Source organism: Nematolebias whitei, chromosome 6, assembly GCF_014905685.2.
Source record: "Nematolebias whitei isolate Nwh7 chromosome 6, NemWhi1, whole genome shotgun sequence".
In the NCBI taxonomy this organism is placed as follows: Eukaryota; Metazoa; Chordata; class Actinopteri; order Cyprinodontiformes; family Rivulidae; genus Nematolebias; species Nematolebias whitei.
This window is the reverse complement of record NC_056503.1, coordinates 11,076,862-11,091,198: the sequence shown is the minus strand read 5'-3', so window position 1 is coordinate 11,091,198 and position 14,337 is coordinate 11,076,862. Positions and strand designations below refer to the sequence as shown.

The following is a 14,337-nucleotide window of genomic DNA, read 5'->3' as shown; positions in this document are numbered from 1 at the left end:
GTCAGTGCGTGGCATTTTACATTTATTTTGTCAATAGGAAAGAGTTTGTTGCCGCCTGTGTCGACCATGTCTTCAACAAATCCGTGGAAGGAGTGTTTGAACTGTTCAAGAGAGGGTTTTTCAAAGTGTGCAACATCGATGTGGTGGAGTTCTTTCAGCCAGAGGAGCTGCAGTCAGTGGTGGTGGGTAATGAAAACTACAACTGGGAGGTCTTCAAGCAGGTGAGCTGAGCGTAGAGAAACTTGAGCTGTGAGATTTTATTGTCTAATGTGAAATTTGCATGTCATGCGTGTTTTCTTCACGTACTTCTGTTTCCAGTCCAGAAACATGCATGTTAGGGTAATTGGTGACTAAATTGTCCCTGGATGAGTGGTTGTTTGTCTGTATGTGTCCCAGTGTGCACTCTGCCTCTCACTGGAGAAGAACCAGTGTAGGGATGCACAATATTGGATTTTTGGCCGATATCCGATATGTTAAAACTTATTTTGCTGATAACATATACCAATACAGATTTTTTTTTTTCCTAGACCTACTTACTAGACTAAAGAGCTTTCTCTGCTGTGGAATTAAAATACTACATTATTCTGCATGCTCTTTGTCAATTTGGCCTGCTACCAAATGCAGATTTCATTCAACCTTTATTTAGACAGGTAAGTCCCATTGAGCCTCGAGGACTCATTTACAAGAGAGACCTGATTTCAACAAAGAATGATGACAACAATGGACAAGAGCGACAACAATAGACAGTTATAAAAAGGCATACAGATGCTGAAAAGGGGGCTGAAAATGATGTAACACCTCAACTTGGATTATGTTTAATGTCAAATTTGTTCATGACATTTACTCTAACACCATGACAACATTCGAACAGTGCAAATTTGTAAATTTTCACAAACCGAAACTCAACGCTGTGCATGACGTCATGACGTTGTGCTGGCGCTGCAGGCATCCTTGTCCCTGGGTTGTTATACAAAAACCGATATATAAACAGCACCTTTTATAGCGGTGAGTTATTTTGATGGAATGGTCGATGTTTGATATTTAACTTTATCGTTAATATCGGCCGATACCGTCGATAATATCGCACATCCCTAAACAAGTGCGTTAAGAAAATGGATGGACGTGACTAACACTTGAAAATAATATATTTATATTATATAAATCATGTAAAAACTCTGAGGCACCTGGGCACATACACTTGTTTTCATTCCACAGTTGCATTTACATCACCAAAAAATCATCTAGCACTAACTGGATTCTTAAATTTTCAACCTTTTTTTGTGCAGAACACAGTTTATGAAGGAGACTACCACGCCGGCCATCCAAACATCATCACATTTTGGGAGGTGTTTGAGAACTTGACAGCAGAGGAGAAGAAAAAGTTTCTTTGTATGGTTTCCACTAAATTATTGTTTTTAACTTGTCCAGCTCGAGCGTTCATTACATGCAGACTAATAGTGTAAATATTTATGAAGCATTGAATCTACCGTGATCCATTTTTTATCTGTACATTTTTGGCATTTTTCTTGCTCCACAATTTTTGTGCTATTTCAACAAATCAAATCAAAACATTCAGCTTGTTCAGAACAATCCTGCTATGATGTTTGATTTGGTGCAACTTTAGCTTTTTTTTTTAAATATTTAGCCTTTTCTGCCAATTTTTTTTTCATAAAAAATGAAATGAGCTCATTTTACATCCTTCACATCTTTAGATGTGTTTACCTTTTACTGCTTCTTTCACATTTTGTTCGGCTTCAGCGTCCTTGTGCAAATTGCAACTTTTTAAGCTACTTTCAGCTAATTTCAGCTGTTTTGTGCTCCTTTCAGGTTCTTTCTCTTAACATTCTACAACAATTTTGTGCTTCTTCTAACTTCTTTCTGCTAAATTCAACTTGTTATGCTCCTTTCAGCTTATTTATGCAAGTTTCAGCTTTATCTGCTATTTAGCTGCATTTATGCTAATTTTATTTTTGTGGGGCTAATTCCACACTTTTTGCATTCATTTCAACTTTTTTCAGCCCATTTCAGAAAAAAATGTGCTTTCCACTTCCTTCTGATGATTTGTTTCCTTCAGCTTTTTTAGTTACTTTTCAGCAGTTTTTTTTTTGTGCTCATTTCTGTTTAACAAACCTGTTCTTTCTGCTTTCTACTGCTAATTTAAGCTTGTTCTACCTTTTCAACAATTCAAGTTTTTCATGATAATTTCTGCTTCTTTCAGCCTAATTAACTTGTTTTTCCTAATTTCAGCTTTTTTATGCTGGTTTAAGCTTTTTCTGCTATTTCATCTATTGTTTATCTGTGTTTGTGCTAAATTTAGCTTCTGCAGCTAATTATAATTTTTTTTTTAGCTATTTCAGCTCCTTCCACTTTCTTTTGGTAGTTTAAGCTTATTTTACCTTTTCAGCCATTAGCTATTTTCATCTTTATTTAGTGAATTTCCTAATTTTGTGCTCACTTTTGCTTATTTAAACCCAATTCAGCAAATATGGAGGGTTTTTTTTTGGATTTCTTCTGCTAATTTAAGCTTGTTCTTCCATTTCAGAATGGTTTTAGCTCATTTCAGCTGTTTTTAAGCAAGTTCTTGAGCAATAGGCATTCCGACTGCATTTTTGCAGGAACTGCAGTTTAGTTAAAACGTTTGTCATTTCTGCGATCCATCATGTTGCATACATTCACTGTGGGCTGTTTTTGTCTCCAGTGTTCCTCACCGGCTGTGACCGAGTGCCCTTCTTGGGGATGAAGCACATCATCATGAGGGTGGCCGTGTTGCCCAATGCCACGGAGCGCCATCTACCAGAATCCCTCACCTGCCACATGTTGTTACTGCTCCCCTACTACAAGAGATACCCGGTGGAGAGGACCATGCAGACCAGGCTGTGTCAGGCCATCAATCACAACAGAGGCTTTTGGAAGTAGAACTGAAGCTGTGAGGGCTTCCTTACAATCCGTTATCTTAGTTAAAGTATATTTCTTGGCTGCACAATCTGCCATGTGTAATGATTTTTATTTTATTTATATACATTATATACATTTTATTGTTTTAAATCTTAACACAGATACTTTAAAAACATTCATACCTTTGTTATTTAGTATTTGATCAGACGTATTAGTGTTTGATGCATTTCCATGTTGACTGATGCTGTTCAAGGCTTTAACCCTCCTGCTGCCCTTGGCTCAAAATGACCCGCGAGGCCTCAGTGTTGAAACGGAGGCCTTTCTGACGTGGAAAACATTCACATCTTACAAACGATTTTTCACTCCCTTCATGAGTCACACTTTAATCAGTCTCCTCGTTTCAGTTGTAGCAGCTTTCAGTCAACTTTAAGTACAAATCAAGAAACAAGTATGACACAGTGGTTAAAAAACTTGTGTACTCACAATTTATTTTTTCAGAAGTGTCCTGTTTAAAGAGGTACTCGTATGAAAAGTAGCTTCAGTTGCACCTAATTAACAAAAAAAAGCTTAATCATTTTTAGAAATGCTAAATCTTTTCTCTGAATTTGTGAATTCCACAGTTTGAAATATGTAATGACAGAAGAAACAAAGAAGCAAAGCGACAACATTTTGCAGCGATTCCAATTTTCAAAGAATAAAAGAAACCATCTGTTTGTCTCGTTATTCCGTCTGACTTTTAATCTGAGCAGCAAACGATAAACTTCATTTCTAAAAAGATGTCAAAACCCACTGACTGTATCACTGAGGTTTACAACTAACGTTCCATAAAAATGATCTGTCCTGAAGATGCCGGGCAGCAAAGACAAAGGATTAAACGTTTGAAACTGGTTTTACGTCTACGCGCTCAAACCTTTTCTCCAGTTCTGTGATAGGACGAGGGATCCACAGAGCCAGACATGAGGATCACTAAACGTTCAGGCCGAGCCAGCCGATCAGTTTGTAATCCAGGTTCAAGTTCCTTCACTGTATCAAGTGTCCAGTTTGTGTCAGGTTAATGTGCTTCCTTTCTAGTGGCTTAAAAATATCACTTGTGACAATCAGACCAAAAACAAAATCTGCGATGATAGTTTAACTACCTACAAACATACATAAATATTTATATAAAAAAAAAAACAATTACATGTAATTACACAGAAAACTTGAAGCAACTTGCTACAAACAAAGACATTAAATATAAAAAGGCAATCCTAACAACAAGGCTGTGCTGTGTGAGAGAAGGTAGTAATGTTTCACCTCTTCTCGGTCTCGTCGTGTTCTGCTTCATGGGTGATTCAGTCTTTGTGTTCGGAGGTTGTTTAATTGTATTTTTTATGGGCCGACATGTAACCAGCCGAGTCCGTTCTCTAAACAAGCGAGCGCGTGCCTGTGAGTCGCAGCTTTTATCTGATGAGATGGTAGGTGAGCCAGTACATAAAGACGGGCTGCGCCGCTGCTATAGACATGGTGAGGTACATCCTCAGCTGGTTCCTGGCTCCTCTCACCAGCTTCCCTTCAGCTGCCGCCTCAGATAGGAGCTTCAGACGCAGGGTGCGGATCTGTTGGGAAACGAGCGAAGCTTACTGTAACGGCTAACCTTACACTTAAAACCACTGAGCTGTTGTACAGACGGGACTGGTGCACGCCACTCGTGCAACTATTGACTTACTGTGTTGTGGGGCAAAAAAACAAGTGAACACATTTCATCTGATCGGAGTTTAATGGTAATAAACGTTTATCTGCATTTATCCCCAACTCAAGCTCCAAACAATGTCACACAGCAAGAGGCAAGCTGTGCTGCATGACATTTTATTGAAGGGTCCTTTCATGCCACTCAAAGACACTTTACAATAAAATAAATGCAGTCAAAAACAAAAAATATTAAAAACACAGCATAACAAATACAGGTCATGTGACGAGGCTGGGGTGAGAATGCCTGCTTAAAGACAGTTTGATGCTATTGGATCATGGAGGGTGGGAGAGGTTTTTCATAGTGGCCAGGCAATCAGGTGGTTGGGTGGTGTTAATGTGGAGGAGTGCGGTGAGATACGGATGAGAGCTTTGGAGGTGAGGAGCTGGACTTAGGATCCGGTCATTTTGCTACAGGACGGGATGACTACCGTATTTTCCACCCTACATGTCGCACCACCCTATCAGTCCAAATATGTCTAATAAAGTGGAAGAATCCATAAATATGTCGCTTTGCCGTATAAGTCGCATCTATTATGTGTCAACGCTGACACATCACATTTGTTACGTGTCACCGCTGACAACCTGGAAATGTGGGCCGGTGGTGTGCTAAAAATCGATTGGCTGCCAAATGGTGGCTGCGAGAGCATGCACTTTGCACTTCAATGGTCAAATCAGCTGCATTTTGCCGGGGCGGTGCAGCAAAAGGAAGCTGATTTGATGTTTGCACCAAGCAGGCGAAAGTGTCGGACTACGGCAAGCCGATTGTGCCATTAATAGCCACTTTTATCTATTACATGATTCAACAGCACGCCATACTACTCGAGTGTCATCTAGCGGCTGAAAATGGTAGTGTTCAATATTTTCAGTCAGAATGAATGAAAACAGTCATCTTTCGGACAGAAATTGATTTTAAATATGGGGAAATCCTTAAATATGTCGCAGGGCATGAAAATTTTTCGAAAAACTGCAACTTATAGGGCGAAAAATATGGTAGTCCCAGGGTTCTGCAACCTGGGGCTCTGGATCCACATGTGGCTCTTTGGTCCCTCTGCAGTGGCTCTTTCAAGCTTTGACCAAAACTAACATCAAACTGAATTTTACTGGTTCTTATAACAACAAAAAAACTAGTTTTAACAGTTTTTCTGTCACTTCCTTTGCAAATATGTGAATGCTAGAAATATTACAAGGAGTAAAACTTACTCACTTTCATTTTATGCTTTAAAAAAAATCATCATAGACCTGCATAGTTCATTGTTTGTTTAATTTTTTAATTGTGCAAGAACATATTTTTCTTTCTTTACAAGAATACTGTCTTTTATTTTGTCTTAAAATGTAAGAATATCAATAAATGTAGATTTTTTAGTTTTAAAAAATCACTGCTGCTGGCCAGAAAAGCGCCCTCCAACAAACTTAAAGTGGTCTGCGGGTCACCAGTTCAGAATCACAGTTGTAGCAGGTTTTGTGGCTCCGGACACGTTTAGTTTAGTGAACGAAGGGGCAGAAATGGCTCCTTGCATTGTAAAGGTCGCAGACCTCTGAAGGGGTTCTGGAGATGATGCGAGCGGCAGAGTTTTGGACCACTGGGACTTTACAAATGGATTTTGCAGGTAAACTAAAAAGAAGGGAGTTGCAGTAATCTAGACGGGATGTGACCAAAGAGTGAACCAGAGTAGCAGTACTGTTGGGTGAGAGGGTTGGACGGAGGCGAGCGACGTCACGGAGGTGAAAGTTGAACGAGTGATGTTAGAGATATGGGATCTAAACGATAATGTGTTGTCCAGGATGACACCCAGACTCTTAACTTTGAGGGGAGCAGAAGCCAAGGTGCTGGTTTTAGCAAGAGTGCATTTAGTTCCAAAGAGAAGAAGTTATGTCATGATGTCAACACCTCATGAACCACTGGACAGACTTGAATGAAACTCAGCAAGTCATTGTTGGATGTAGTCATTACCACATTATCATTTGAAGTCAATCTAATTCAAAATGGCCACCACAGCTAATCATTTTACCCAAAACAAAATGGCTATAACTCAGCCAGTTTAGCAAATACTGAGCTAAAATTTAATGTAACAGCTGAGACACATTTTATTGTCACATGTTCTGAGCATGACATTCACGGTTTGACCCAAACGCCTTCATTTTCATCCAGAGATGATCTTTAGTCTAAAACAGTGTTTTTCAAAGTGGGGGCTGCGGCCCCCTGTGGAGTCACCAGGGGGTGCTAGAGGGCCTCAGAAAGCTGGAGAAAAGAAGATTAAAAAACAAAAATAAAAAATATTAATAATAATTATAATAATAAAAATAGTCCACCAGAGCAATCTGTATCCATCATTTCCAGATAAACACGCTTGAGAGAGGTTAGACTTATTTTGTTTTGTTCTTCTGGTCAACAGTTTGTTGAAAAGTTGTTGTTTTCAGTGAGAATAGAATACGAGGCCTGTCACAATAAAAATTTTGCTGGGTGATTGTCTCAGAAATTATTGCGATAAAAGATAATATTGTTTGAAATTTGACAATAATTAGTAATTATTGTCAAATTTAAGAAGAAATGTTCATTTTTGTGTGTAATGCCTTTTTTGACCACTGGATGGCAGTATAAGACTGTTTGAACCGAAGGATGGATAGTGAGGGAGCGAGCAGCGTGGCTCTTTAAGAAAAACGGGAGGGAGGCCCCTTGATGTGACATGGGCTCTCTCTTGTTCCTGTTTTTTGGTTCTCAAAATGGAAGATGTTCGATGTGGTTTGAGCTCTTCAGCATAACATTTGTCACTCAAAGCTTTTAATAAAAATTTTAAAAAATCAGTAAACAAGTTCTCAGCTTCTTTTTGCAGAGAAAAACAACTTTTTACACAAAGGCACGGGTTTCAACCGTGAATTTTGGAGCTTCAACAAAACGGAGGTGCCCCCCCCCCCCCCGAGGTCGGCCTGTTAGCTTAGCTCGTAGCCTAGATTCTCAGCTTAGTTGCTTTTAATGATCCAAAAACGTGATTTTGGACGGTTAAAATTTATTTTAAAGAGAAAAGAGAACGGAAGGGGTCAGTGGCACCACAGTTGAGCCTTTTGTCATCCAGTGTCTTCAGTAGAAAGAGACAGACACGAAGAAACGATAAAGCTGATAAATGAAAATGAGGTTGATCATTTTCATTTATCATGCAATTAATTGATTTATTGTGACAGGCCTAAACACAATGTTTAAAACATCTTCGTAAATAACATTCTTATGCTCAGCAGCTGCAATAATTAATTGAATATAGTGAATAAAAGTTAAAATATTCTAAAAGTTGATGTTTATTTACATATTTTATAGCATAGTTTGTGGGTTTGCGAGGGGGGCCTTGGCCACAAGCTAATGCTGTTTGGGGGGCCATGGCATGGAAAATTTTGGGAACCCCTGGTCTAAAACACCGGCATGAAAGGCAGCAGATGATCTGCACTCCTTTAAGTATCGCTAGTCCTTTAATTTAACTCGGTCTTTGGCACCGACAACAGCTTTTGCTTTTTGTGTGCAGGTGACTGGTTGTTGTCAGTGTAAATAATCATACACGTCCTTTAATGACAGGAGGATTTGTATAAAGTCCAACACTAAACTAACGAGTGTTTTGAAACGCCAGTACAGAATATAGAAACTTATTCTGTTTGAACCTGGAGCTCATTTTACCCCAAAACTGAAAAATTCTACTAAAGTTTTATGTGGAAATATTTACACACTTGCAGCAGACTTTTGGATTGTTTCAAAGCAGTGATCCTAAATTTACACTTCTTTTTAACATCAGGTTTTCAAATATTTATAAAGGATTTGAAATGACTAATAAAGATATCCACTTAGGGCAGGGTATCTTGGCACCCTGTAGAGAGCAGCACAGGAAGTGGGACATCAGATCTGCTAGATCTGACCCAACATTTGCAGAAGTTGTCTGAAAATAGACGGCAGGTCATGCTCTGGAATTAGATTTGATTCCCTTGCAGGACACATGGGGCCGCTGCAGCTTGGTGATCAGTGCTGCAGTCTTGTAACCTTGGGGCGGCTGTGGCTGAGTGGTTAGAGCAGTCGTCCTCCAATGCAAGAGTTGGGGGTTTGAATCCACCAACAGTCACGTGCTGAAGTGTCCGTAGGCAAGACACTGAACCCCTCATAGCCTCTGATGTGTGTCCCATCCATGTATGAATGTGATGAAGCTCTGATAAGTCTTTGTATAGACCTAGCAGAGTTTTGTATGAATGGATAAATGAGGACACAGATTGTGTTGTAAAGAGCTTTGAGTGTCTTGATAAGATAGACAGGTGATATATAAGTACAGCCCATTTACCATTTAATCTTGAAGTTGTGGGTTTGAGTCCAGGTTGCATCAGGAAGGGCATCCAGCGTAAAACAAATGGCCAAATCTTTCATGTGAGTTAGCTTGCTGGTCACCCCTGAAGAAGGGAGCAGCTAAAGGAAACTTACTTCTCTTGCAGGACAAATGCTTTGTAGTTTGCGCATCTGCTTTACCCACATGAAATGTACAGATGAATGTAAGTGATGAATCTGAAAACAGTTAAGTCGGGTCCTCTGGACCTTTTCAGATTTATCTACATGGATTACTGAGCATGTATCAGGATAAGTGATGGATGTTTTAAGAATGTTTCATTTGAATCAAGATGACATGAAGATTGAAAAAACAAAAAAATCAAGCACCAGCATTTTTATAAAGAGTATATAATAGAAATAAATCATTAATTGCATTGATTAAAACAACATAACATGTATCCACTCACCATAAAGACAAAGATGGCCGCACAACACCACAGAAGAGAGAGATAATACGCTGGCCTCCCAAACAAAAGCCCTGCTACGACACCAACAATCATTCTGTGGAAACAAACAGAGTGATGAAACAACAGAGTAAAGACTTAAAGAGACCAACGCTGGCACGGACATGTACGTACCCTACGTATTTGTATCCAGAAAACGCTAAAAGGTCGATGGTGGTGAGGTCTGTGTTTACAGTGACGAGGTAAAGAGACAACAGAACTGCCAGGACTTCCATGATCAACCACACCAGCGCTGAGCTGGCCTGAACTCCCAGCAGCTCCGGAGAAAACCTGAGACGACAAACATAAGGACATCACAAATTTATACACCGAGAGCTTAAATACAGCCCTTCAACCAGAAATGCCTAACTATTCCCCTGTTGAACCATTTGTATTGTTTTGCCAGATGGAAATGACAACACAACTAAAAATAATAAAAAAAAACATTGTAGCATATTGATGTTTTAGCCCATCGTCTGTAGGGTTTCTACTGACGAGCAGCGTGTAAGCAGAATGTCACAAATGTGGCACTTTCTGTGAGACATCCTGTAATTTTTACAGATGTAACGTTCCTTTGAGTGTCTTTCTGTGGCTCTGTTGGTCTTAAAAGTTTTTATAAGTACTTGTGTTCTTTTTATTCAACACATCAATTCATCTGTTTAAAAACACAAAATGCAGTTACCGTATTTTTCGGCCTATAAGTCAAAGTTTGTTGGCATAAGTTGCACGCCCTGCAATTTATTTATGTTTTGTTCCCATATTTATAAAAACTATTTTTGGCTGAGATATGAACGTTTTCATTCATTCTGACTGAAAATATTGACCACTACCATTTTCAACCGCTAGATGGCACTTGAGCAGTATGGCATGCCGTTGTATCATGTAATAGGTAAAAGTGGCTATTAATAACACAATCAGCTTGCCATACCCTGCCACCTTTGTCCAGCTCACTTGGAGCAACCGTCAAACCAGCTTCATTTTGCTGCGCCGTCCTGGCTAAAAGCAGCTATTTTGACAATTGAAGTGCATTTATTAAGTAAAATTTCAGCTGAGACACACCGTTACTATAATGTCGAGCAAACAAATTATTGTTTTAGGTGCTTATCTTGTTAAATTTTGAAGAAATGCACAGAGAGTCGTCCCTCTGACGCGACTCTATTTTTGAAAATGCAGCTGATTTAACCGTCAAAGTGCATTTACTAAGTAAAAGTTAGACGGAGAAAAACCTTTACTATCATTTCGACCAAACAAATAATTGTTTTTAAATGTTAATCTAGTTAAATTCTTATTAAAGTCCTCCCGTGCACGCTCCCGTAGCCGCCACTTGGCAGCCAATCAATTTTTAGCACACCGGCCCACAGTTCCAGGTGGTCAGCAGTGACGCACAATAGATGCGACTTATACGGTGAAGCGACATATTTATGGATTTTTCCACTTTATTAGACATATTTGGCCTGATGCAACTTATAGGGCGGTACGACGTGTACGGTGGAAAATACGGTACATAACAAAAATCACTCCTTCATGTAAGAACTGCAGGACTTTGTCCAAAGCACAGATTTATGTGTACCTGTTCTGTGTGCCCAGAGCCAGGCCAGCCACCAGGACGTATGTGATGAAGCTCATGGTAGGAATGTACAGATCCGGGGCATTGACATCAAAACGTGGAGCGACAGGCGTGTCCTGCTGGTAACTCACCTCCCAGTTCTACAACACACAGACAAAAATACAACTTTACCAAATCTTTGTCACCAAAACTGTGGGATTGAATATTTTATAGCGGAGTGGATATTAGTGGCTAAAATAAAGATAGTCAAAACTGGCAAAAAGGTGAAAATCAAGGATAAATTAAACAAAAAAATTATGTTGGGAATTATTTTCTTTTTCATACACCAAGTACTTTGTTTCAGCCTGAACCTATTGTGTAAAATTCTTGATAAACTGTACTTCTGCACACTGATCAGCCTAACGGGACCATCTGAAGGGCCAGCTTACCTTGTGCATGTAGGGGAAAACCAGCAGGCCAAGCTTCTTTCCAACATACACCGTGTCAACAGCAAAGTAGTATTTGAGTTTAGAAATGGGAATGAACCTGTCCAACTGAAACAAGCAAACACAGACGTAAAAGGATGATTTGGTGCTGTCCAGCCTGCTTTTAATCTAACATTTATTATGACAGTAACAATACGTAGGAGCCATGTTCTAATAGATGGGATTTAAAAATCAAACTATGAGCCAGTCTTACATTCTTGTCCACCATTTCCCTCCCCTGAGATGCCAGTGAGCTGCCATACGCCATGGCCAGGTTGGACATGGGGTCTGACAGGAAGGCCTGACCAGAAAATCCTGCAGCCTGAGGACCAGCTTGCTGGTTCCTGTCAGCATGACAAGACAATCGTTATTACATACGATGCAAACTAAGCAAGAACAAAAGCTGATGTTGAAAACTGCTTCATCTTGTTAGTTGCAGACTCAACCTGGATGGGGACAGCTCTCACCTATAGGCACCCTGAGATCCAGGCCCAGCTCCACTGGTATCCTCAAACAGCTGGCTGCCATCTGAACCATCTACAGAGCTGTTCCTCAGACGCATACTGGGTTCTGTTGGGAAACAGGCAAGAGATGAAATCTCACAAGCATAGGAAGAGATCTGAGGGTGTTCTAATTCAAGATAATCTATAACGTAGGCAAAAATAACACAAAGAAAAATCCTACAAACCAGCATGTATGTCACCAAAGGTTCATGCTCAATAATCCAGGTACAAATCCAACATTGTTGAGTCAGGTCATCTGGACATGCATGTACAGTATGTCATTTACATGTTTCTGACCAAGTTAGTCACCTAAATTGTTTCTTCTCCACAGCTGATATTTGTCAGAATTGCTTGCTTTCACCTGCTGAAGGTGAGATTATTAATAAAGCTTATAAATAAAATCACTTCTACCATCCATTTGAATTTTTTTCACTTGTAACAGTTCCAAACGGTCTGCACTGATCAGCCACTTTGAACAGATTCACTTCACAGCCTTTCTAAACAAACAGTGTCTGCATTAATCTGGACAGATGATCTTGGTAAAATACAAAGATGAACTGATTGTGATGAACTGCTCAACATTTGCAGCACACGGTTCATTACATAGTGTGAGAAGAACTCTGATTTGTCCATGAATGTCTGACTTTTATCATTTCTGTACACATGTGCCTCCATTCATGATCTGTAATCTCCATGAAGACAGAATAAATAAATAAATAAATGAGTGATCACATTCTAACACACTAGTCACAAGATCACACCAGCCTCAAGCTCAGACGTGACTTTTGTTTTGGACTTTATTTACCGTGTCTGGTAAATATGACACAAAGGCATTTCACACAGTTTTGAGACCAATCGTGTTAATTTTATCCTGATGCATCCAGGTAGAAAAATCTAACAAGGTTAAATCAGGTCATCTGGACGGATTCTTCTTGTTGAAACACTTCATCTTTTATCCAAAACACTTCTTCAGTCTTCCCATCGCACCTGGGATACACCCAGGTGGAGCAGTGGGCACATATGCAAGCACCAGGGAGCAATTAGGGATTAGGCATCTTGCTCAGAGACACCACGACATGTGGGAATGGCTGGGAGCCGAACCGCGACTTTCTGGTCCCAGGTCGGCTGCTCTTCCCTACCATAGAGAGGAATGTTGGTTTGAAAAAGGAGTGAATGAAGCCATCTTTGTGAAGAGAACCCGTCCGTCATTAAACAGGGCAGTGCATGTTCAACTTCCACCCTCTTACAACGCTGTTATCAAAGCCCCCTGTGAAAAGCAAGCAGCCACATTCCATTGTTACGCTGATGGTCCTCCTTTTACATGTGAATAGCTAGTTCTGGCTGTCAGCAGCAAACTGGTTGATCCACCATGATGAGGTGCTTTTTATAAAACCGAGTTTGCTGCCGTGTCTCAGACTGAACAAGTACTTTGGACAAAAGATGATGAAACATTTGTACAAAGAAGCACTGTCCACTGGACCTGACTTCACCTTGTTAGATTTTTCTACCTGGATTATTGAGCATGCATCAGGACTTGTTGGACATGTTCATTTTAGCTATATTGCTTTTTTAATTAATGTTTTGTCACATGCATTATATTATTTAACAATTTTAACAACATTCAAAGTGCAATAATAAAAACTATTTAAATAAAAATGTAATAATAACTAATATTGAAACAGTCAGCATAAATTAGAACGCACAGCTGGTGTTGTGTCCGATTTTGTTCCCCCGTCGAGATGTTTCCGCTCTTGACTTAGCCGTTAGAAAATTTTATTTTGAGGAACATACTAAGTTTATACAGACTATAACTATCTCTTATTCTTCCATTTTTGCCCTTTGTATCAGGAAACACAAGGATGGACGAGAGTTTACAATAGCCCTCTATGACTGGAGAGGAAACAGATCTCAACAGCCGGGGTAACATAGTCCTACACAACACGGAACTCAACGTTAAATTAGCTAGCTAACACTGTTAGCATACACTTGCAATAATAGTTTGTAAATAAGCTATAAACGCCGTTTGCGCACTACTGAACTTGCATTATACGTTTGTAAGGTGTCTGATTATTACAGGTAATTTATTTTTATTTATTCGCCTTAACCGGAAGCTAATCACACCGGTATACCGTATGGCGTTCCATTTTCTAGCTCTAACTAGTTCGATCGACAAATTCACGTACGTAACTTACGCTGTCTAAATCCACTTTGAGTCGCAGAGTAATCCATATGAAATATCTTTGAAAAAGCAGCAAATGTCAGCTACTAAATAGGTTGGACTAAAGACAAGTTATCGAGCTCCACTGGGAAGATGAACTCATTCACGCGCGTTACACGGAAGAAAAAACACGCATCATTTTTACGTTGACCGAGTCAAAATAACATAGAA

General features: G+C 39.6%; 1 protein-coding gene across 2 annotated transcripts; it reads right to left on the bottom strand.

Annotated features, from left to right (window-relative positions):
* Positions 1-3,626: 3,626 nt before the first annotated feature.
* yif1b (Yip1 interacting factor homolog B (S. cerevisiae)) lies at positions 3,627-14,276 on the bottom strand. 2 transcript variants are annotated; one of them, XM_037678025.1, is made up of 8 exons: positions 14,132-14,276; positions 11,913-12,015; positions 11,660-11,789; positions 11,410-11,514; positions 10,985-11,121; positions 9,550-9,705; positions 9,379-9,472; positions 3,627-4,490 (listed from the first exon to the last, which is right to left on the bottom strand). In XM_037678025.1, the coding sequence occupies exons 1-8, from the start codon at positions 14,175-14,177 to the stop codon at positions 4,335-4,337; spliced, it is 927 nt and encodes a 308-aa protein (XP_037533953.1). In that variant the 5' UTR covers positions 14,178-14,276; the 3' UTR covers positions 3,627-4,334. The 2 variants fall into 2 exon arrangements, with proteins under 2 accessions (XP_037533953.1, XP_037533954.1); XM_037678026.1 differs by having other exon boundaries at positions 11,660-11,782; positions 11,921-12,015.
* Positions 14,277-14,337: the final 61 nt, after the last annotated feature.

Excerpts from the sequence above, each read along its gene's own strand:
- yif1b (XM_037678025.1), bottom strand. The coding sequence starts at position 14,177 with ATGGATTACTCTGCGACTCAAAGTGGATTTAGACAGCGTAAGTTAC. Across the intron at positions 11,122-11,409 it reads TTTTCCCCTACATGCACAAG|AACTGGGAGGTGAGTTACCA; the intron begins GTAAGCTGGCCC and ends TGTGTGTTGTAG. Across the intron at positions 4,491-9,378 it reads CGGCCATCTTTGTCTTTATG|ATCCGCACCCTGCGTCTGAA; the intron begins GTGAGTGGATAC and ends GTTTCCCAACAG.